The sequence below is a fragment of the Pipra filicauda genome, unplaced genomic scaffold, assembly GCF_003945595.2.
Source record: "Pipra filicauda isolate LSUMZ 115617 unplaced genomic scaffold, ASM394559v2 scaffold237_size1200389_pilon, whole genome shotgun sequence".
Lineage (NCBI taxonomy): Eukaryota > Metazoa > Chordata > Aves > Passeriformes > Pipridae > Pipra > Pipra filicauda.
The window spans coordinates 416429-438699 of NW_024104351.1; the positions used below are offsets into that span (position 1 = coordinate 416429).

Here is a 22271-nt window from a genome sequence, read left to right on the forward strand (position 1 = left end):
AGTTTCAAAATGCTCTATTCTGGCGAAACCTCATTATGACTCCTTTTTCTTTATCTGTGAGTCTGAAATTAACTTGACATCAATGATTTACATATATTTTAGGCTAAATGTGAAGTATTCCCTTATACCCATGAGGCATTCAGAAAGTTGGTAAGTTCTGCTTTCAAGGACACTCTAAAGGAGGTTATTAAAATTCAACACTTTGCATATTCTGATGGGGAAAAACATTTGTCTGACAACAAAGGAGATAAGTTGATTCAAGAAAGCTTCTCAATCTCCTTATCCATGGCCACTGAATTCCTCTTGCCAGTATTTGTAAAACCAAAATTAGAAAACGTTACCAGGGAGGAAGAAAAGTGTAGGAAACCAGGTCCTGTCCAAAAGTAAAAATCCATAACCATCTGTTGTTTGTGTTACATGGATTTCACAACTGTCATCTCCACTGTGTGCACCATTTCATCTTCGCAGCAATATCACCAAAACACCCACTGAGATAAAATCACAAATATTTTGAACATACCATATGATATGTTATTTTCCAAATTAACATTTGACAAAGTCAAAATGAGGACTTGTCTATAGGTTGCTTTCGTGCTGTCTCATGAAAAAATCCTTTAAGGGTTTGCTACTGCGTGGAAATACTTGACTTCAAACTTGAGTAACTTAAGCAATACAGAAGAAAGAAAAAGAGAATAAATGATTCAATTTTTAATTACAAATGTGTTTTGAAAAATTGTAATGCCTACTACATACATTTAGCATCTTTCTTTAAAAGGGGTCTAAAGATGCTTTTTAAATTATTTACTTAGAAATATCATCCAGAATTTAAATGAATCTTTTTTGTTTTCTGAACTTTACACCAGCAAAACTGTCCCACATTTCACAGCTGAGTATGGCTTGAAGAATTTTTCAGCTCTCAAGCTGATCTTAACCCAGTGTCATACCCAAAAAGTTCTTTTTGGGGAAAAAACCACAACCAACCAAAAGAAACAAAACCCCCAAACTTGGGAGTTGTCCTTGATAATTGTCCTTGAAAAAATGACAGAAAAAGAGTTAAAGCCTAGTGAGTAAACAAACTGCTTTTTCCCTGAGGAAATCTAAAACTCAAGGTCAGCTCTGTCTGAAATCACCAGACTTGTCACATGGCTTTCATAGCTGCCACTATGGCTCCCATTAAATCCACACTGAAAACAATGAAAACATTTTTACTGGAAACAGATAGAGCTCTGATAAGAGGCTCCCTAATCAACTTTGGCTGTTAATGCTGCATAAAGTGAGAGGTAAAGTTTTGAAAAAGAGAAGAATGAACTAAGAAAATTTGAGGTCAAATGTATTTATCTTTTTCTTTAGTTCCTTGATGTTTGCATGTGTTAGAGCAGAAATATGGCTCTATAAGTATATGGATACATATATAGTTCATATATATGTGAATACATACATGGACATGCATTTTATAAACGTATGTGCTTGCACACATACAGAAATACAGCCTGTCCTGTCGGTATAACTCAACTATTTCCATTTTATCCCAGCTTCTGTCCTCCAGTAACAAAAGTCTGGTGGTCTCAGTCTCGGTCCCTTGGGTGTAGGAATCCATCACAAAACTATCACCCTTAATTTAATGCAATTGACAGTCTCTGCTCAAGAGAGGCAGAAGAAGGAGTTACCATGGAGACTGAACTACTGCTCTTCTCCAGAGGATGCTTTTATCAAGCACGGGCTGAACAGTAGAGGATGTGCAACCTTGAGGCTTGTAACCTTGATCATATCACATCTTGCTTTTTGGGATGGCTTTTTAGTAAACTCTAAAAAAGATTCAGGAGATGGGTTTGAGGGGTGGGGGAAGGAGGAAGAGAGAGCTTTAAGAAAACAAACAAACCAACCCCTCAAAACACAACAAAAAACAGGATGTAGGTGCATATTGTGCCAGACTGAGAGGGAAAAGGAGTTTCATATCATTTTGATTTATCAGAATTGTCACCTCTGCCTAGTGCTTTCCTAACAGGGTGAATGCTGTGCTTGACCTATTTGCTGGAATTAACCAGAACTGCAGGAGACCATATGGATTGCCAGATGGTCTGCTATAATTTAATGCCATTTATTCTAAGCATGAAGTAAGTGATAAACATAATTAACATTCTTTTAGCTCCTTACTGGATGCCTTTTATTGGTTTTTTTTTTTTTTTTTTCTGAGGCACTGAAAGGTAAGTTAATATTTTGTTGCTGAAACACAGATGCCAGCTAATTACTGCAAGAGGCTGCAGCCTCTAAAGCAAAAAGTGTCTGCACAGACTAACTTATTCACTGACCCCAATGGGGTGATTAATAGGTTGAATGCTAAGCTCTAATGAGGATGGCAGATCTTAGATGTTTTCAGGTTACCTTAATTAGTAGTATGATGAACAGTGTTCATTGCAGATGTACGTATCACACTTCACAGTAAACAATATACCTTGTACTCATGGCCTGAACAAGTATTTCACATTGCAGCACATCAAATATGAAGGAAGAATCAAACCACTTTCAGACAATAAAAACAATGAAGTGACTTCCTTCAGAAATGTTTTTCCTGATAGCTATTTCATATTCTGCCAGTGATTGTCTAAATGGCCTATTTTTTAGGAAGTAGTCCTAGAGAAGGTATGGCTTCAAAGAGTGTTTATATCAGGCAGGGTTGTCATTCTTAGCATTTTAAAATCACGAGTCCATAACTAGATGTCCAAACAACTTTGCCTACTGTTCCTGTGCTGATAATCTTCATAGTGACTGGGGTAGGTGTTATCAGAATGAATAGCAAATAATTTTGTAATTTTTAATGTCGATGTAGAGATGAAGTTAGTATGCTGGTACTCAGAACAGTAAAAGAAGTATTAAAAAAAAAGGCAGGAGTACTAAATCCTTTGTATTTTATATAAAAAGTTGTGCACATTGAAACTCACAGATAAAAATGACCACAGCTAAATGTCCTGAGATTTGCATCTGTACTGTTAATAAAACCTGGGTGAACTCTGACCCGACAGAAACAGCATAAATTAAATGCTATTCAAAGAACATAACAAAACAGCACCTGCGCTGTAAAGCAAACCTGCTTCACATGATTAAAAGAACCCAGGTCAGCAAGTCACAGCATAGCAAAAGAAGAAAAAAACTCCAGCCTTTCAACACTTGTTTTTCCCATGTTCCAGATGGGTTCAGCACTTGTTCAGGGGCCTCCACAGTTACAAGTTACAGTCTACAGCGCACGTGCTGATGCACCCTTAAGAAACAGATACATTAAAGGGGACCTGAATGTGATGGGACATACCTGGTCTTTTACTTCAGTCTTATTTGTACTGAGTTACTTCTTCACCTGGTGAATCACTTGCCTACTGTTGCCAGTCCTATAAAATCCTTTATATTTCTCTACTAGTATATGAATAACTTATGATTCTCTACTACTATATGAATAAAAATAGATCAAAAGATCTGAACAGGAAGCTTTTGTTGATATTGATTCCTCTTGTCAAGATGTGTCTCTGTGACTGCCAGCATTTGAGAAAAGATCCATTTTTCCATCCCATCAACTGAAAAATACTTACCTGAGGTGCTTAAGCTAATGCTATGCTGGCTTCAGCTTCACTATTATAGTTAGAGGGGAAAAAGAGGTACTTAGAGAGAGCAACTCAGGTAGCCTGAATTCCTCTGTAGTAACGTTCCTCCCTTCCCTGACTGCTAAATGAGTTGGGGTCATTCATGTGTCAAAACTTAGGTAGGCTGAAATCAGTGATAAAAATTACCATGCTATGAGGCTTCATGCACCCTTCAACAGATCATTTGTAGGACCTGATAATACTTTGCTGTTACACAGATATCAGTTCTGAAAAATACTGGAGTATGCTCTTCAGTGATTAAAGAGTTTCAATCTCAATATGCTATTAGGACAATGTTTTCAGTTTCTATGTATATAGATTTATACATATACACACATTTATAAATCTATGCATTTAATTGCTCCATCATTGCAAATAGTCTGAGATGTTTCAGGTGGTTACCTTATAACATCGAAAGAAAGGGAAATGCCAGATCTATTGCCTGAATTAATCTCTTATTCAGACCTCTGGACTGCCCAAATAAGTGTTGTGCCTAAGCAGCAGCTAGCTCTCAACAATATTTAAAAAAGAAAAAAATTCTGAAAAAATGAAGAAACCAAGTAGAATTTAACAAGTTAGTCTTTGGGGCTGATAGACACAAAACCTGTCAAAGCAGGTTTGACAGTTCTTAAACATAGCTTTATACTTTAAATTTCTTTTTCATCTGTCTTGTTCTTTATTTGCTTATTCACAATAAAAAAGATATCAGCGAATTTATGTTCACTGTTCAGTCCCAAAAATAAGATTGTCTGCATCTTAGCTGTCATAGAGATGGCTTGTTTAAAACATCACTCCTGGCCTAAGTGGAAAGTAGGATTTTAGGACAAATGAGGACAAGATGTAAAATCCCTGACTACACAGGAATACCTGTGCCTGAATAATGAACCCTATAAAAATAAATTTCTATGATTAAACTCCATCATCAGATATACTGAGAGATCTCACCAAGGCAGTGAAAACTGATTAAATGTACCCCCAGACCCAGCTGAATTTACTTGGGCATTGATTTGTTGGAAAAATGATTCTCTCAGAAATTGTGAATTTAGGAAAAAATTGCAAAATAGAGTTAGGTAGAGGATCAAAGAAAAGGCCCTAAGGGGAAAAAACGCTTTAAGAGCATACGAAAAAAACCCCAAACAAACAATGGTATTTACAAATTTCACAAATCTCTTACCTCCTGCATACATGACAGCCAACATTATCGATGATATCCAAGCTATCTCACTATAAGATGTGTGGAAGATTTCTTGTATTTCTTTGAAGAACACCGTGATGGCTTTGGGGAATGCATAGGAAAATCCAATGGAAATAAAAGCCCCAAAGACCACAACCCATCCCCAGCCTCCATCAGGAGGTGGGTAATCTGGCGCTCCTGTTGCTGGTGGCATTTTTTGGTCTCTATCTCTTCGCCAACTAGGCTGGAAAAGAAGAAAAGAAACAGGGGTTTAGTTTTCCCTCTTTTCCATATCAAACTATAGTATTCAATCATCATCTGCAGGGATTATAATGAGTCCTCAGAGCAAAGACCAATTTCCAGCTTTCATGGAATCACAGAACGCAAGTACCTGTTTTTAGAAGCAAAACCTGTTCTGCAAAAAGGCTTTTGGCAAGAATATTTCCAATAGCCTATTCAACATGTGGCAACTGTTACAAATCACTGATCTCAGTCACTAAAGTTGCATTTGCAATTATTCACTTATTGGAAAGTGCTAAGTTTGTGTGGGGTAATTTACATAGTTCTACCATCTACAGTATGGATGGGAAACAATGGAAAAAAGTTACATTAAATTATAACTAAATGTCATTGTGTTAGCAAGATTTATTGGTACCACAGCAAAATCATCAGCAACAACAGAAAGGAACGAATTGCAAACAGCTGAACAGCAAGTTCTAAGCAGAGATTTAAAATTCCCTGTGTACCCATAAGTAAATACAAAATATTAAAATTCCACTTTGTACTTCTGTTTTTCAAGATTTTCATCTTCATATTAGTTATGTTGATATTATTTGCAGGATCAAAGTGGAGTTTGATGGAGTTAATTTTGTTGTTTCCACATGTCAGAAGACATCAGGAAACCTTTCCCTAATAAACCTCACAAGCTTTCCACAGCTATTCTCTAATTTAGAATTGACCATAGAGATGCCAAAAGAGCCATATCTTATAGAGGTTCTGAGATGTGTAGCCAGTGCATTCATGCAGCTCAAGAAATCATAGGTAATCCACATAAAACTCATAAGGCCTGAAATAAATGTCACCCTACTAATGTCATTTTCATATCTAAAACCTTAAGTTTTCTACATTCTGCATTTCCTTTAGAAAACATGTAGCAGTGATAATCCATTTTTTAATTCTGAGATTTTTCCACTATCAAATCTCTTTATTATTAAACACAGTCCTGGAGTACACTGTGTTTTCTTCTGTGTAATCCAGCCTACACAGACAGTATGAACTGCAAATTCCTCCTTCCTCTCTGTTTCTTTCTCAGGCATTTAGACAATTTATTATTCTTCACTGGTCTCCTGCTGTACCAGTATCGAAAGCTGTGGATGATAACAGTGTTTAAGTTGCTGTTACGCTTATGATTACCAGTAAGTCTCTACGTGATTTCTTCTGTGCCACTTACAGCATATTCCAATTTCTCGCAGTAAACTGCATTAGCAGTGGGAGTGATATGATTACCTTAACAAAAACTGAAAAACTAACTGCGTCAGCTTATATTAATCTCTTGGGATAGTGCCTGGAGTATTTCAGGCTAAATGCCATGTAGTATATGCCACAAAACAAGCAAAGTGTTGCTTTTAAGATTACCTATCACTAGGTGATAGAAACCCAGTGTACTTCTGATTCTCCACTTTACTTAAGCAACTGTAGATACCAGCTACAATCTGATGTAGCTGGCAGACCTTTTGGGGAAAGTTAAATCAAGGACTAAAATATCTGGCTTTTATGAAAGATAAAAAAAGCCCAAGTAGTTTGACTTCTGTACCATATAACTGAGATTTGCTGCTCGCAGCAATAGGTATCTATTTCTCTGTACACAGAACATATAAATCTTTTTATGCGCTTGTCCAGAAAGAACCTCTGTTTCTGCTTATCCTAGTTACAGCTTAATATTAGTTCACCAACATACACCAGAGAGGAAAACCCGGGCCTGCCACCAGGAAAAGTTGGACAAGTAGAAACAATTCTGGTTGCTAAGACTTAACTTTGGCAAAGCAGTTAAACACTAGTTTGTTTTTGCTAATCAGGACACATAGAAGGAAGAGTCAGAAGAAGTCAGAAAGCCTACTATAATTTAGAGCACACATAATAATGATCGATTGCATTCAAAAGCACAAACCTCAAACTGGCATGAAAAGCAGAACTGTTTTTAAGTGACAGTAAACAACAAGACTGCTATCTATCCCAGAAAGCAGTTGTTCTGCTCATCTGAGAAAACTTTTGGTTATTTCATGAAAAAAAGTTCAACTATTGTTTTCTACACTTCAAAGGCTTGAGTATATTTGTTTTCATATTTACTATTCAGATGTCAACACTTCTATTGCTATTACAAATTTTTGTAATGGTACACAACATCAACACATTGCTCTTCACAAAAATGGAAAGGATTTATCAATTTATTAAGGAAGCACTCCTTCTCCTAAAAATAATATACAACCACGTTGAAAAATCACAGCCACCATATTAGTCAGAAAAATGTTGGAAGTTCCTGAATGTCACTAATGAATCAATGCTTTGGTTGGTTCACTATGCCCCTTAGGGCGTAAGAACAGGCTCTGACAGTTCAGTGCTTTCCTCCCTTCAGATGCTTCACAGTAAATTAAGAAGGCATTAAGGAGCCAAGCAAAGGGGCACTGGCTGCTCCTGTTCCTCAGCCTAGAGGCTAACTGCTTCAAAGCCCACTGAAATGGCCCTGCCTGCCAACCTGCACTGGGCATTACGCTGTCACGAAGAAGAGCCTGGATCATTGTATCTCACACCTCCTGTTTATTCCACAAAGTAGAGTTAATAATAGCTTCTCTGATATTCCTTTATGATCGTCCTGGCCAATTTTAGCTCCAGTTAATAAAAGGTGAACAGGAAAAAAATTATGTTTGCAGTCAGAGGGAAAAAAGTATTCATTTTGTCAGAAACATCAAATCCAGCGTCTCAAACATTCCATACCTGCTCAGGAGCTAAAGCTATATTCTGTTGTAAAATCTGCACTTAATATCCCTGAAACTGAATCCTTCCTGAAGAAGTCTAGTCCATTAATATACCTAGCTCTAACCTAAGCCTAACTAGTAAGATTTGAGTAGTATAGGTAGTATTCAGAAAAGTGCAAAATCCATCACCAACCAAATCAAAACAGGATTTTACACGAGTGGATACAAATGTTAATAAAGGAAGAGGCACAAAATGAAGGAATGAAGCAGTGACAAGTAAAATGCCTTTTCAGAACTCTTAGTTTATTATGAGCTGGGGAGAATAAAAAGAAATATGGTAGAAATCATAAAACCACCACGTGTGATGATGTTAATGTGAAGGACATAGTGCCAGACCAAAAGAAAAAAAGTAAAAAGCAGCACTTGAGTAAATGAGGGTCACCACCACTGTTTTTAGTCAGTCATATGAATTCCATCATGTGCTTAAAGTTAGCAAGCGAGCACTGCTCATACCTATGCCTTTATAGGCAAGCAGTGGGTGAGGAATGCTCCCTGCCCTCTGCCCAGAAAAGCAGCGGGGGAATAGTGACTGAAGTGTGTCCTGAGCGAGGCCATCAATCTCCCTTCTCTCTGTCAGATACACAGAGATTGCTCAGCCCTTACATACCGAGTCAGACTGTGCAGAAGGATTTTCTCCTAAGCTCTTTCTAGTTCCCCTGTGTAAATCCCATTTACGTAAGCAGTGAACAAGAACATAGCTTACTGTAGTAAGACCTGCGTGCTTCTACTAAGAAACAATAGGAGAGAGACAAGAGGGCACTTTTAAAACATCCAATATTCAATATTTTCATTGTGTAGTTTTCAGCACATTTGAACTTAATTAGGCATATGAAAACTAGTGAATGAAAGAGAGAACAAGAATGGGAGGGAAGGGGAAAGGGAGGGAAGGAGGGAGGAAGGAAGGAAGAGAAAGGTAAAGAAGGAAAATGAGGCGGAAAAGAAAAAAAAGGAAAAAAGCACCAAGCAAACAACAAGGTCAAAACAAACTAAGAGCAAATGCTACAGACAAATAATGTACCTTGATATCATGCACTGTAGACTTCAGTTAGTTACAATCAACCTTTTCAAACTGCTCTTGTACCCATGCTTCATTAATATTCTGCAGTTGCCAGCTGCCAGAATCAGATATCAATAAAACAGCTTGTCAAAGACCCTTCTAAGAAGGGGTTATGTTGCTCTCTTGTTTACAGAGACTCTGATTTTACTGGGAGATTTAGTTTTGTTTTTCTGCAATATTAGAGTAACTGTTTGCTTTCCAGCTTGGATTTTGTCTGCCTTGTCCTGAATGTGCCCCATCACCACTTGACTCAGTAGCCATTTGTCCCAAAGTAAAAGAGATGGCATGTGAAAAATCTGTCCCCAATTGCTGTAGGATAGTGGGAATACTTGGCTTGAGTGCACTGCGCACAGTGCACAGTTCCACACAGTAAGCCAAGAACCACAAACAGCTTTGCAATTTTGACCAATATCAGTCACGTAACATCCCTGTGGGTTGACTGAGTAGTATCATCCACTTTTAGACATGGGACACAAATGTAATAACAGGCTAAGTAACATAAGTCCTGTCCCAGATCAGTGGCAGAGCTGGGATATGGAGTAATGCCCAAATAAGCTGTGAGTTATGACTAAAATTTTTAAGTAATGTGTGTTTTAGAATCTCATTAAGTAGTAAATTCAGATTAATTGTACTGCTTATACTAGAGTTAGGAGCACAGGTAGGGTACTACGTTTGCTTTACACATTTGAATAGTTTGCGGCTCCAACTTACCTTTAACAACTGTTAATTACACCGCTGTATTTGAAATAAGTTAATTTGCTTTAGCATTAGTAAAATAATGAGTTATATATGAATGATACTCCTATAAAAGATCCTTGCTTAAAAGCTGCAAAATTTCCAATTTTCTTATTTTTATTAACAACTCTAATGAATTCCAAGATGGCAGAATAGCAGGTATCATCTCATCCAATGGTATTGCCTCAACAAGTCCTACAAGTTATTGTCATTATCTTGGAAACAATATTCAGTTTTTGAAGAAAAACATACCTTGTTAGTTTTGTGAGACGGTTTTGTTCTTACTCGTTTGGGTTTTTTCCTGGAGAGAGGGAGGACGCGAAAACACTCTGACTACAGGGTATCAAGAGAGCCGGTTCTCTGCTTTTAGCTCTAACTATTCGGATCTGAAGGCAAAGTAGCTCCTAATGAGCTCTGGTACCTAGCCTTAAAGAATGGGCTAATTTTCCTGAAAGAGGAAAATAGTCTCTCCATTTTGTCTGTATTTAGAGATTAAGGGGTATGTGATGAATGAAACCCAGGCAGACGATACACTCAGAGTTTGACTTCACTGCCTTTTTTCCACTAGGGTCTAGCCTGCAGGACAAATACACCAAAACTGCTAAAAGTGTGCCTAGGCTACCGAGCATTTTAGAAAGATCCTGGGGCTTATAAAGTTTCTCCAGCAGGCTTCAATCAAAGGATTATGTCTATGAATGCTTTCCAGACTTCTATGTGACAATAACATAAATTATATATAGTATATTATATTAAAATATATTTATGAGGATTATGTTAGGATTTTATATTTTTGCTAAAAGTTTTGCTAAACCCCAAAACAACAAAATCACCTGCTTTATTTAATTTTAAAGTCTTTTTCACTTTAGTCTTTAATAGCACAATATCCAATAATATTAAAAATATTACTACAAGTATTTTAAGTCTAAAGCTACATCTTATTGAGAAAAAAAATTAAACTTTTTTTTTCTTGAAGAGGAGATGAAGGAATATGGAGTTATTTACAGTTAAGAATAAGAATCAGTATTGTGATATACTTTGTAACCCACTGAACCAGTAACAACACAAGTTCTTGAAGACAGTGTGGGAAAGTAAGAGCCTCTCATACATCCAAAGCAAACATTTATATCACTGTTCCAACTGTCTAGGAGGTTGGCAGAGGCAGGCTCTGTGGAGGGAAGCAGAAGGGAGGGAAAGGCATATGCTGTAAGACAAAAATAAATAACCAATCCAAATAACTTTCTTTCTTCTTAGGGTCTGGCATTTTAGTAGGCTGATTCTTAGTAACACCATCAACTGGGCAGATAATTAGATGTAAAAGCAAAAACTGTTTGCTAAACAAGGATGATTACAGATGTGAGCTCCTGACGGCTGTGGAAATACGGGAACGCCTAATTCACTTTTATCAACAAGACTGGAATAAAGGCACATCATGTAATTCCTTCTTCCTGTTTGAGGACTCAAAATAGGATTACTGACACAGAAGTGATCCCTGTTAAGATATTGCCCTATAAATAGCAAAAACATATAAATTATGCTGTTATTGTAATTAAAATTGCATTTGCACTAAGGCACTACTTCATCATGGTTTAAACAGAAGCTGAAGCCAAAACCTATTACTGTCAGTCAGTGAGGCTTTTACAATACTAGAACCCCCATCTGAAAAAATTATATTGAAAATATATTGGAATTGTTACAACATTTAAATCAGATTTTGAGCACCGCTGAGTCAGTAGTGAGATGACAAATATAATATGTCAAAACTAATATTAGTGTAGCATTTATAATTAATTTGATTTTTGTTGGGGTTTTGTTGGGTTTGGGTTTTGATTTTCTTCTTTTTTTTTTTTTTTTTATTTAAACTTCATATGTTGTGCTGCCACACATTCTCCTAGGGAACCATTACCTGTATTCACAGTCACAGTCATGAGTTGGATTTCCATTCATCATGTCTTCTGTTATTTCCTTTTTTCACCTATTTTAAGGGAAACCTAAATGACTGGTTTACTCTGGATGACTAAATACTTATATGACTACAGTTAAGTGAAATGAATTCTGACCAAAGTGACTGCAATTCTGTTTTAATTACTTCAAAAAAACCAGTCAATACAATATCTAGCCCAAAGAGGTTGGCACTCTGCTCAAATTGAAGTGCACTGAAATTAAATGTTGATGGCTAAATTGAGAATGTCAGTGATTCAGTCTGAAGAATTAATCAGTTTTAACAATAAGTTGATTGAAGTTGATGAAAAATTCTGCAGAACTGAAAAAAAATAAACAACCAAACTAATCAGTCTTTCAAAAAAGCCAAACCAAAACTTTGTTCTGCTATTAAAGGACTAGTTTTAATAAGCTCAGCTAAACACATCCTCTGCAAGTCAAAGTCTTAGCTCTCTGTACTGCAAGAACATTGATCCACTTACTAATTAATTTCTAACCACTTGTATCATCTTTTAAATTCTAGCCCTACTCCCTCATATTTAACTATGGTAGTTACCAGCTTTACAACTTGTAGATGCTTCATATTTTAACTCTTTATAGACCAATTTTTAATCATTTTTGGTAATATTTGCTTTTCCACTACTTCAACATCTTCTCTAAAATTCACATTGAATAAATGTTATAAAAAAAAGAATTCTGTAAACTTTATCAAAGTTACTATAGGCTCTTGAGATTAGAATCCAGCCCCTGGCTATCTTCTCTGCTCCAGTGTTATGGCCCAGCGCACTTTTTGTATATGTCCTACCACTTGTCTAAATCCTGGCCTGGAAGCACCATCGCACACATACTGGGAAAATATTTTTCTTCTATTCTTGTGCAAACACATGATTCCCATGGGTGGAAATAGTTACTAATGCTTAAGTCTCAGTGACAACTTAGATTATGTAATAGGAAGTAAACTGATCTGGATTCTGTTCCTAAAAGCATATGACAGGGAATATATGGCAGGCCAAGGCTGGAAAATAACTCCAGAAGGCAAAAGTTTACACAGGGTTCACATTTCATTTATTCCTGCCAGTTTGGAAACTGTTACTAGTTTAAGAATTTTTTCTATATTATTAATAAAATGGAAAAACTTAGGAACGCTTCTGATGACATAGTCTTTCAGAAGTGTGAACTGGGAAAGTAATGAATTATAAATCATCTGTTAGCAAAGCTACAGTTAGCCTAGGTACTATATAGAAAATTATATAAAAAAGGCAAAAAGGAAAAGGGTAGAGCTACCAAAAATTACAATGAGGTAAATAGCTTTTAAAAGAAATTACTTGGTGACTATGACATCTCGGAAAAAACATTTCTGCAATTGTGGGTATCCAGTCCAAAAACTCCCCAGGATCTAGGTCATAAGTAAGACACCATTCAACCGATGTAGATTTTAAAAACTGTGTGACAGTAGAGAAGTAAGCCATCTATTTGTATGAAATAAAATTAAAAACATACAGATAATTCGAACTGAAAAATCCACCTGATTCAGCTGTGCCTTTAAAGGCTTGATGTGCGAGCTCTTTCTGCCAGTAAAAGTTAAAATGTGAGCCATTGATTCCAAGCACAATATAGCCAAAAAAATAAATTAATCCAGAAATCCTTCTAGAATTACTAAAACATACTAGGTTAGGAGAGAGAGAGAGAGAGAGAGAGAGAGAGAGAGAGAGAGAGAAAGAAAGAAAGAAAGAAAGAAAGAAAGAAAGAAAGAAAAAGAAAGAAAGAAAGAAGAAAGAAAGAACTTCATCCAACTTAACAGAATTTAGCAGATGTAAATTTTTTATACATTTATAAAAGCATTTTTAGAACTGAATCAATGTTAGCTTTATAAAACAAAGTGGAATAATTTTAAAAATGGCAATACTTTTATCACAGACATATCTGAGAATTTTCTCAAGTTAGAGACATTAATTTTCATTTGATTAATCTCATGACCACTGATATCCATGGCTCTGAAAAAGCAAAAATGACAGCAAGGTTTGCTCCTCTCTCCAACTGTCTCCAGTTCCAGGCAGATAGATATGGTAACACAGTGCTCATGTTTGAGTCCAACCAGGGGCCATCCTTGAACATGCACTTGCCATTTCTTAAGTGCAGAAATCAGATGTTAACGGTACCTTGAGAGCTGTGCAAAGGAATGTAACATTTCTAACCACCTACCATTAAAGTTGACAGCTATGTCTACAACACTCAACTTGCAGTCTTTCTCATGTTGATATTTATGCTGGTAAAAGATCATAAAAGAAGGTCTATTCCTATTTGACAATCCATAACTTTGAGCAGACACTAAACAAATGGGGAGGCATACATTTACAGAGGACAGTGTAGTACTACAGAGGTACACTAGTCATCTCTTGATGACTAAACATGGCTAAAAGGAACAGATTAGCTATGTTAACCCAGTATCTCTTTGAGGCCACTTAGCTCTAATTGAGTATCATGGCACTGTGCTACGTAAAACAAGTACACATATGATGTTTATTTACCCAATCTGGAACACGATGATAAAAAATTCATTTGAAGTATGTACCAAAACTAATAAAATTTAGGCAATGGCAATGTTCTAGCACAAACAAATAGAGGGAAGGAAGAAGTTATGATTGCATTTGATTTCCATAGGAAGGAAGAGGATGTTTAATTACAAACTTACTATGTACTTTGTCCAAGTGTTAATGAGATGACCTGCTGATATATATACAAAACAACTTTAAAGATCAAGATGGTTTAATCAAATTCTGACATGTATTCCTCCACCCATTGTAAGAAATTGAACATGGGGAGATCAAAAACCCTCTCTTGACTATTACAGAGGACACTTTTTCCTAACACAGTAAGTACACAACACCCAAAGAGTACAACACACTGCTGTACCTCTCAGAATGGAGTTCTAAAATGCTACAGCAAAAAATAACCTTCAACTAATTTCCAACAAGCTTTAGAATTTATCAAGAGTTCAATATAAATAATATTGTTTGTACATGTATCATTTGCAATTTTTTATTCTGCCATTTACTAAACCCTCATAGAACACCCAAATATATACACAGAGCTTGTGGTTCTGCTCTGGTGCAGTGGCACTGAAAAGTTGTTTAGTGCTTGTCAGTACACTCAGAAGAGATGACCAACCACTGCAGGATGCACAAGAAGTGCTAGATAATTCTCAAATCCCTCCTTTCTCATGCTGACCTCAACAATTTCTGAAGAATCTAGAAACCAATTTTTTTTAACATTTTTGGTCATATTTTTCATATTTGAATCTCCCATTACAAATTTTCCACTTAATGCCAGCATTATGCATTTAACTTAATAATATCCGTTTCTTCCCTTTGCAGTGGAAAACATAAGCCTTCTGGAACATAGGCCTTTTGACATTAACTTACCAGCTATCTCAGCCTGGTGTGAAAGTGCTCCTTTCAAACATTAAGACAAGAGGAACTCCTTTTCTTATTACGGACAAACCAAATGCACCACTGTCTGTGTTGCAGACCCAAAAAGCAGACCTGAAAACTGAAGCCCTGAAGTGCAACGGTCTGCTAATTACAGGATATAAAATTGCTATTGCATTAGTTTTGTTTTAGCTGGCAAATTTGTCATTTTGCTTGACAAAGAATACAGGGTAGCATTGTTTCATTTCTCAAAAGCAACCTGATAAATCCAATACAAAAATTTGTTTTTGTTGATTTATGTTGGACTCTAATTGTAAAACTTCTCCCATGTACCAAAGTGCTTTGCTCTAAATAACCCTTCTTTGCCAAAGCCATGCCAATGTAAACAGATTCACAAGCATCAGCTTTTACATTTCTGTAAAATATGCTGAGTTGGAAGGGATCCACAAGGACCATCAAGTCCAGCTCTTAGTCCTGCACAGAACCATCCCCAAAAATCACACCATGTGCCTGAGAGTATTGTTCAAATGCTTCTTGATAACATAATACTCATTATTCTCATTAGATCAAAAGAATTCAAATCCTCAAAATTTCCCTATAATAGCTACATAGAAACAGTAATACAGTTTACAAAAGTATATAGTAAATGAAACAAGTAATACAAATATCTCTGTGGCATTTGCAAGCTTCCAATTAGCAAAAGGGCACAGTAAAAATATTCACAGAAGAGACTAGTTAAATCATATTTATCTAGAAGCTTAATAAACCAAGAGCAAGGCATATCGAATGTAGGGCAATGAGCACATCAATCTAAGAAAAGAGTCTGTTGTCCCTTTCAGGACAAAAGTTTAATCAGTTTAAAAACTCAAAACAGAGTTGTGGTTTTCCTAGTAGAAAGCAGATATATGCACACATTTCATTGTTCATATGATTTCTATTAAAGGTCAAAATTTCTATATATAAATTTGTTCATTATGTGTAAAAACATGTACAGCACACTCCACATACCTATTCATTTTGTCTAGGAAGTGGCAGCGGAGTTTTGTAAATCTCAAGGTTTGTCCTTGAGAATACAATAAAATGCTGGGATTCACAGTCTAAGCATTATACTCCACTGAAGATTACTCTTTCAATCTTCAAGACAGTAATCTTTTTTGAGTACAGAACACTGAACTCTGGAGTTTATATGCTTTTCTAAAACCTTTGAAGACCCCTCTTTTACTCATTTCCATTGAAGTCTCAAACTATTATCCTACCTATGCATAGGTATGCATAGACTATGCATAGACTTCCTATACATAGACTTTTACGTACAGCCCAACTGACTTCAAAGCAGAGTAGATGGATTTAAATTCCAAATCCAGGTTTCTAATTGTTGTTTATCTAGATCCTTTCTCAGTCTGCAGAGGAAACAACAACCACCTTCTGGAATGACTGGGTTTAAGTATGTTTCTTTTTCTTTGCAGATTCTTCTCCAAACACACTTTTCAATATTTCTCTTACTTCTCAGATTATTACTAGACACCCTGTGAGCTGTTACCAAGAGGAAGTTGTACTTGTTGTAGTCTGATTCAAGCATAAAATCTGTTCAACCTTAGCATTATTATTCCCTTTTCATGACATTTTGCAATTTGAATATTAAACATGGAATTTTGGGTTTGCTCTTTTTTTTTTCTTCCCAGTAAGTTATGCATGATGAGATTCATTAGTCAACAAAATGTTTTTACTAAAATAGAACAGTTGGGTAAAATGAAAAATGAGCCCTGATGAGCTCCAAATAAATCTGTATGGCTTTTATGTGTTGAAAAAGCATGGATTGTTTCTTTCTCTTCTGCCTAGTTATAGTTTACTCATTCAAAAGCTGTCTGTAAAATGCCACTTATATACTTATTTCATTGTTTACATGATAAAAGAAGCATATGATGGAAAAACATACCTAACTTGTGGTTTTGTGCCTGTGCATCTTGGAACATATACTTATGAAATGAAATTTGAATGCACGGAATTTTTCATTTGCCCTTTGTGGGAAAAACTGTGATTGGCCCCTGCAGAATAAAGGTGACTGTTAAAAAATGCAGCACAGATAAGTCTTAAATTTTTAGGAAGTAAGAAAGGACAGTGATAGAATGTACCTGTTCAGATTTCCTGAGTAAGTATCAGAGAGTACGATAAAGCAAATAGTGTTGTTTTCATCTTCAAAATGTGAGTAAAGCTGTAACTAATTTTCTTTGCAAAACAAAGACCTTTCCTTTAGAAAAGGGCTTTGGGGTGGAGTACCTGAGATGTCATCCAGCTCTGACTATTTATGACTTTTTCAATCGGCTCTAGCTTCTATCTGTTACACATTTAACCTAAACCTGCTATGAAGGGTTAGCTGCATTCTTGCACACATTTGTGGTACATATACATTACAAAATAGATATTATTATTACCTATGACGCTGTGCATATTTTAAATGGTAAATTAGCACTGAGTACTGTTTAATTTTTCATTAATCAAGAGAAAATATTTTTCTAGCATCATCCCTAAATAAGACTATTTTAGGATTTTTTCATATGTCAGTTCATAGATTTTTTTTTACAACTATTTAAAAGAAAACAACATAGACATGCAATGAGAATGCACAAATTCTGTACATAAATGAATAAAAAAATATTTTTTAATATACACTTCTTCAGTCATATTTCTGGAAGAGACAGAGTGGTGATTCCATACACCAATTCAATAAAAGAGCAGGAAAACAATGGCATATAATGCAAAAGTCTGCTTTTGAATGATAACAAACTTTTACATATTTTTGTCACTTCTCACGTCACATCTGAACATGCAGGTGGTGGTTTCTAACAAGTGCATGTTTACATATCTATGTCCTGCAAAATAAAATGAATGCTCACTGAAATTAAAAGAAAAAGCTCCCTTGAACTTCATTTGGATTTGACAATTACTTCTGAGATGGAAAGCTGTCCCAAAAAAATAAAAGATTAAACCTTTTTTAAATAGAACAGATACTGTAATAATTGAATTGCTCTTAGATATAAAATGAACAGATTGAAGCTCTGCATTCAGAATACTTGTTCTGTTATACTTAATCTGTATTATTAGAGAAGTCAAACATAGAGTTACAATATAGTTCTAAATAAGAGAATTTGACCAAAATTGTGTCCAGAAGCACTTTAAAAAATAAATAAATAAATAAATAAACCAACCAATCATCACTGCTGTCATGTAAAGCTGCATCACTTCTGTGATCCAGAAAAAAAACATGTAAAACAAAGCACTCATCTCCTTTGAGGCACATAGGATAAAATTACATGTAAAAAAGATACTAAAGCAATACTTTGTTAGATTCAAGGATAAGACTGAATGATTACTCATTACTTAATGCATAGTAGATGTATTTCAGATCAGTGGCTGGATCACCTAATATAAATTGTGCTGTTATAAATGCTTCTGTTTATCCAGATATCAAAAATATCAAGAACCCCCTCCCCACATATTACAACTATCTGCATATTTCATTGCTATGGGTTGCTCTTATGTTGCTCATATGTTAATGTAAATACTATGGAATTATTTAGTTGATTTGGTTTCTTTTAGTTACAATAAAAACATTTACAAGTTAACAGTTTGAAAGAAAATCTTTACAAACAGCATATTTCTCTAAAAACCTAACAAAGTGAAATAGGACAATAACCTCTGTCCATAATGATTATATAATGTCAAAAATTATTCAAAATTGTGAAAATTACATAGACATAGTAATGATGTTGACATAAGCTAGACAAAAAAATTGTACTTGGGCCTCTGTCCTATTCACATAAGGAAATAATAACTTACAGTTACATACTTCAGATACATTATATCTCTACAAGTCTTTTTGATGAAGCTATGTATAGCTTCACCTTCCTTGAAGAAAATTATTTTTTTGTCGGTTAACAAAGCAAAATGATGATTTATTTAATATATCCTACATACCTGCTCTGATGTGAAATAATGTAATATTACTCTGCCATTTGCTGTCAAGTAACTACAAAATCATTGGCAATTGCCAATAAAGCATTTGAAATAAAGTGCTTATTTAAGAAATGCAAAGATGGCTCTACTGCATATTTTCACCATGGGACTGACATAAAATGTCTTCTTTACAATTTGAGATGGAGTCTTTATCCTTATTGATTACAAATAAAGATATATTTTATTAACAAACCACTATCCAAAACAGTATTATTATCTGCATTCCAGGATATTATGCTTCACAGAAGAATGTAACATACAGATAAATTTAAATATAATTGGCTGCAGATTATTTTTCTTCTGGATATGAATGCTGAGTAGCTGAATGTGAAAAATAATGTTTATTTTTTAAATAGGTTGATGCACTCAGCACAAGAAACATGGAACAAAGAGATGTTTAAAGTCTTCCAAGCTGAAAGAGCTAATGTACACCTTGAAACATAATTCCATCCCAGTATGAGTTGATTGGTTTGTATCAAGTTGACTGACACATTTAATTCCTCCTTTTTTGAAGCTTCTTGCTTTTCCATAGATTCCATTGTATTTATTCTTTCATCTTAATGATGAATTTTTCATTGTCTGTATTTGTCTATGAGTGTACAAATAATATAAAGTATATACCTGACTATTTTTAACTATATGCCTGACACAGAAGCACTGTCTTCTAATCAAAGGCAATTACTTAGGTTTCATGTGACCTGGACCCATTCTCTCATTCTGCATCAAACTTTTCTTCTAATTTTAGGCAAGCCTTTCATGTCTCAGTTCAACAAAGAGCTTAATAATGTGCACAGATCCATTTGTATTTCAAACAAAACATTTAGGCTCAAGATCTTTGCAAGGTGGTTGATGGTTACAGGTGTCTAACGTCTGTAGTGGAAAGACAATCACTTCAGGAAAATCCAAAGTGTACATATCCATCTCCAAAGCAGCAATTTCTCCTGCTTAGGTTAAGAGTTAGTACTTGCATTTTGTTAGTACTTGCATTTTCAACAGCCAAGGAATATGTATTTTCTCCAAAATAGAGCAATTTTATCAAGATGAACTGACAACGGCCTCCTGAATAGTCTCACAACTGAAGAACTCTCCTGAAATGGAAAAGATGTTGGCTAGAATCTTCTTCCATAGAAGATGTTCTTAGGAAATGTTCTGATCGTTGTGCAAGTGTCCAAAAAGGAAGTACCAATGTCACTTAACACAACCAACAGTGTGACTACCTATTGACCAGGTAACCTTTTGAAATGTAGAACAGACCAGAGCTACCAAATGACCTCGTGTTATTTACTTAATAGATCCCAATGGAAGTAAGACATCCATCATAATAAAGGCTGGGGCATTTCTGAATGTGCTAGATATGCAGAACTTTAGCCCTCTGAATCAATTAGAAAAAGAAATTTAAGGGCCTTCACTATCATGCAGCAGCTCTTTGAGGTTTTGATTAGTGAAGTTTAAATGTATGCTTATTTTTACTATCATGTATGTATGAAACTTATATACCAAGCTTACATATGAAGCCTATACTCCTTTTTGTATCAGATTTTATTGTAGTAAATTAAGGGATGACGAGAACTGGTCCAATACATGTCTCCAATGCAAACAGAAACCAAGACAATTATTCTCCAGTCATGAAAAGTTCTCCATTTATATATATATATAGTCAGTGTTGTTATCTCTGTTTTGGACATTATGGGAATACAGTGATGAGTGGGACTGTTATAAGGGATATTGCCTATCAGCTGCTTCTTTCCTCACTCAAGTCTTTAGTGTGAGACCACATGTATTCTATTCAAAGCAAGGTCTTCAACACTGTATTATTTTTGCCCTTTAAAGTTGCCTTTTGCACAGATCAATGTCAAATCTTATTTAATCTATCTGCATTTTTAAAGCATTTATCACTGTTGCACTGCCACTAGAGTAGTGTACATAGATTAAAAACCAACAGGTAAGCTGTCTGCAGGTAGGCATTAGAACATATGTGTTCAGAGTACTGTGATACCATGAAGTTTCTCTTGAACAATCAAAGGGAAACATAAAAAAAATTAGGCTCTGCGTAAAACTTTCCAAAATGAAAATGGTAGCGGGGAATCCCAAATTTCACGTTTTTTAATATATTTATTTGCCCATATTCATGGAAAACCATCAATGGTTTATTTATGCAAATAACCTTAATCGTTGGGAAAAAGGTTATTTCAGAAACATTCTTTCTCACTCTCTCTTCCAAAGTAAATAAAATAAAATAAACCAAACCAAAATAAAATAAAACAACAGCAACAAAAAGCATGCAAAAATTCATAAAATGCCCAGACTTTTGAATGCAACTTTCTTATTTGGTCTAGCACACTCATTTAAGATTTATAGATATATTTTGCAGGGTGAACAAGTCTGTTTTTAGCTGAAAAAGAGATAAAATGCACTAAAGTCAGTATTTCGAATGAGGGGAATTTTTAGTGATATGTGAAACCATTAAAGATTAAAGGCAATTTTTCAGTCTTTGCAAAAATATTTCCCTTTGTCTTTAGTACAAACTTGCCAATCACATTTTTAATTGTGAGTGAATGAAGCCTAGTAGCAGTGTAAATTTGTTGATTACATTCTAGCAACAGTCTCTTGGCAGTTCATCCCATGTTTTTCTTTCTCCTAGGCAAAGAAATATATATTTTTGATTATCCTGAATACAATGGATTCCATCTTCATTGGAATGGGCCAAGTGGAAATCCAACATCCGAGTTCTTCTACTGGAAACATATGACATCTTGATTTTGAAAATCTGAAATCATAAAGTAGCAATAACTTCTTCCTTTTACTTATTGCAAATGAAAGAAGCAACCCATAAAAGACTTGTCATTCATCCCAAAATATAAGGGTTCACTGGGAAAATTGAAGTCAATGCTGGCTTTGGTGTTATACATCACTGAGCTGAAACCATACATGCAAAATCTACGCATTCAGCCTAGTCAAGTTATTGCCTGTTTGCATTTTGCAGCATGAACAGGTCCTTGTTTAAAAGACACACACAGAGGAGCAGATTAGCATATTTTCTGTGCCAAAGTAGAATTAACTCATAAAAAAGAAAAAGTTGCCATAAAAAAAACAGGAAAGCATTCTGGGGGATTAGCATTGCATGCATAACATTTTTTGAAGGCTTGATTTCATTTTGCCTTCTGTATAATCACATTTATCTTTTATTTCTCCAATATTATAGTATCTGTGCTCATATTCAAGGATCTCTCAGAAGGCATCAGCTGATATTTGGCATCACAGCAG

General features: G+C 35.3%; 1 protein-coding gene across 5 annotated transcripts in view; it reads right to left on the minus strand.

Annotated features, from left to right (window-relative positions):
- SLC16A7 (solute carrier family 16 member 7) overlaps positions 1-22271 on the minus strand; it is an 80113-nt gene that overhangs the window by 30097 nt on the left and 27745 nt on the right. For 4 of the 5 annotated variants that reach the window (XM_027730740.2, XM_027730739.2, XM_039381707.1 and 1 more), the window contains exon 2: positions 4804-5047. In XM_027730740.2, the coding sequence (XP_027586541.1) occupies positions 4804-5017 (214 nt within the window). In that variant the 5' untranslated portion in view covers positions 5018-5047. Of the gene's footprint in view, positions 1-4803; positions 5048-8853; positions 8873-22271 lie in introns of those variants that run through there. The other variant, XM_039381708.1, reaches the window with a different exon arrangement.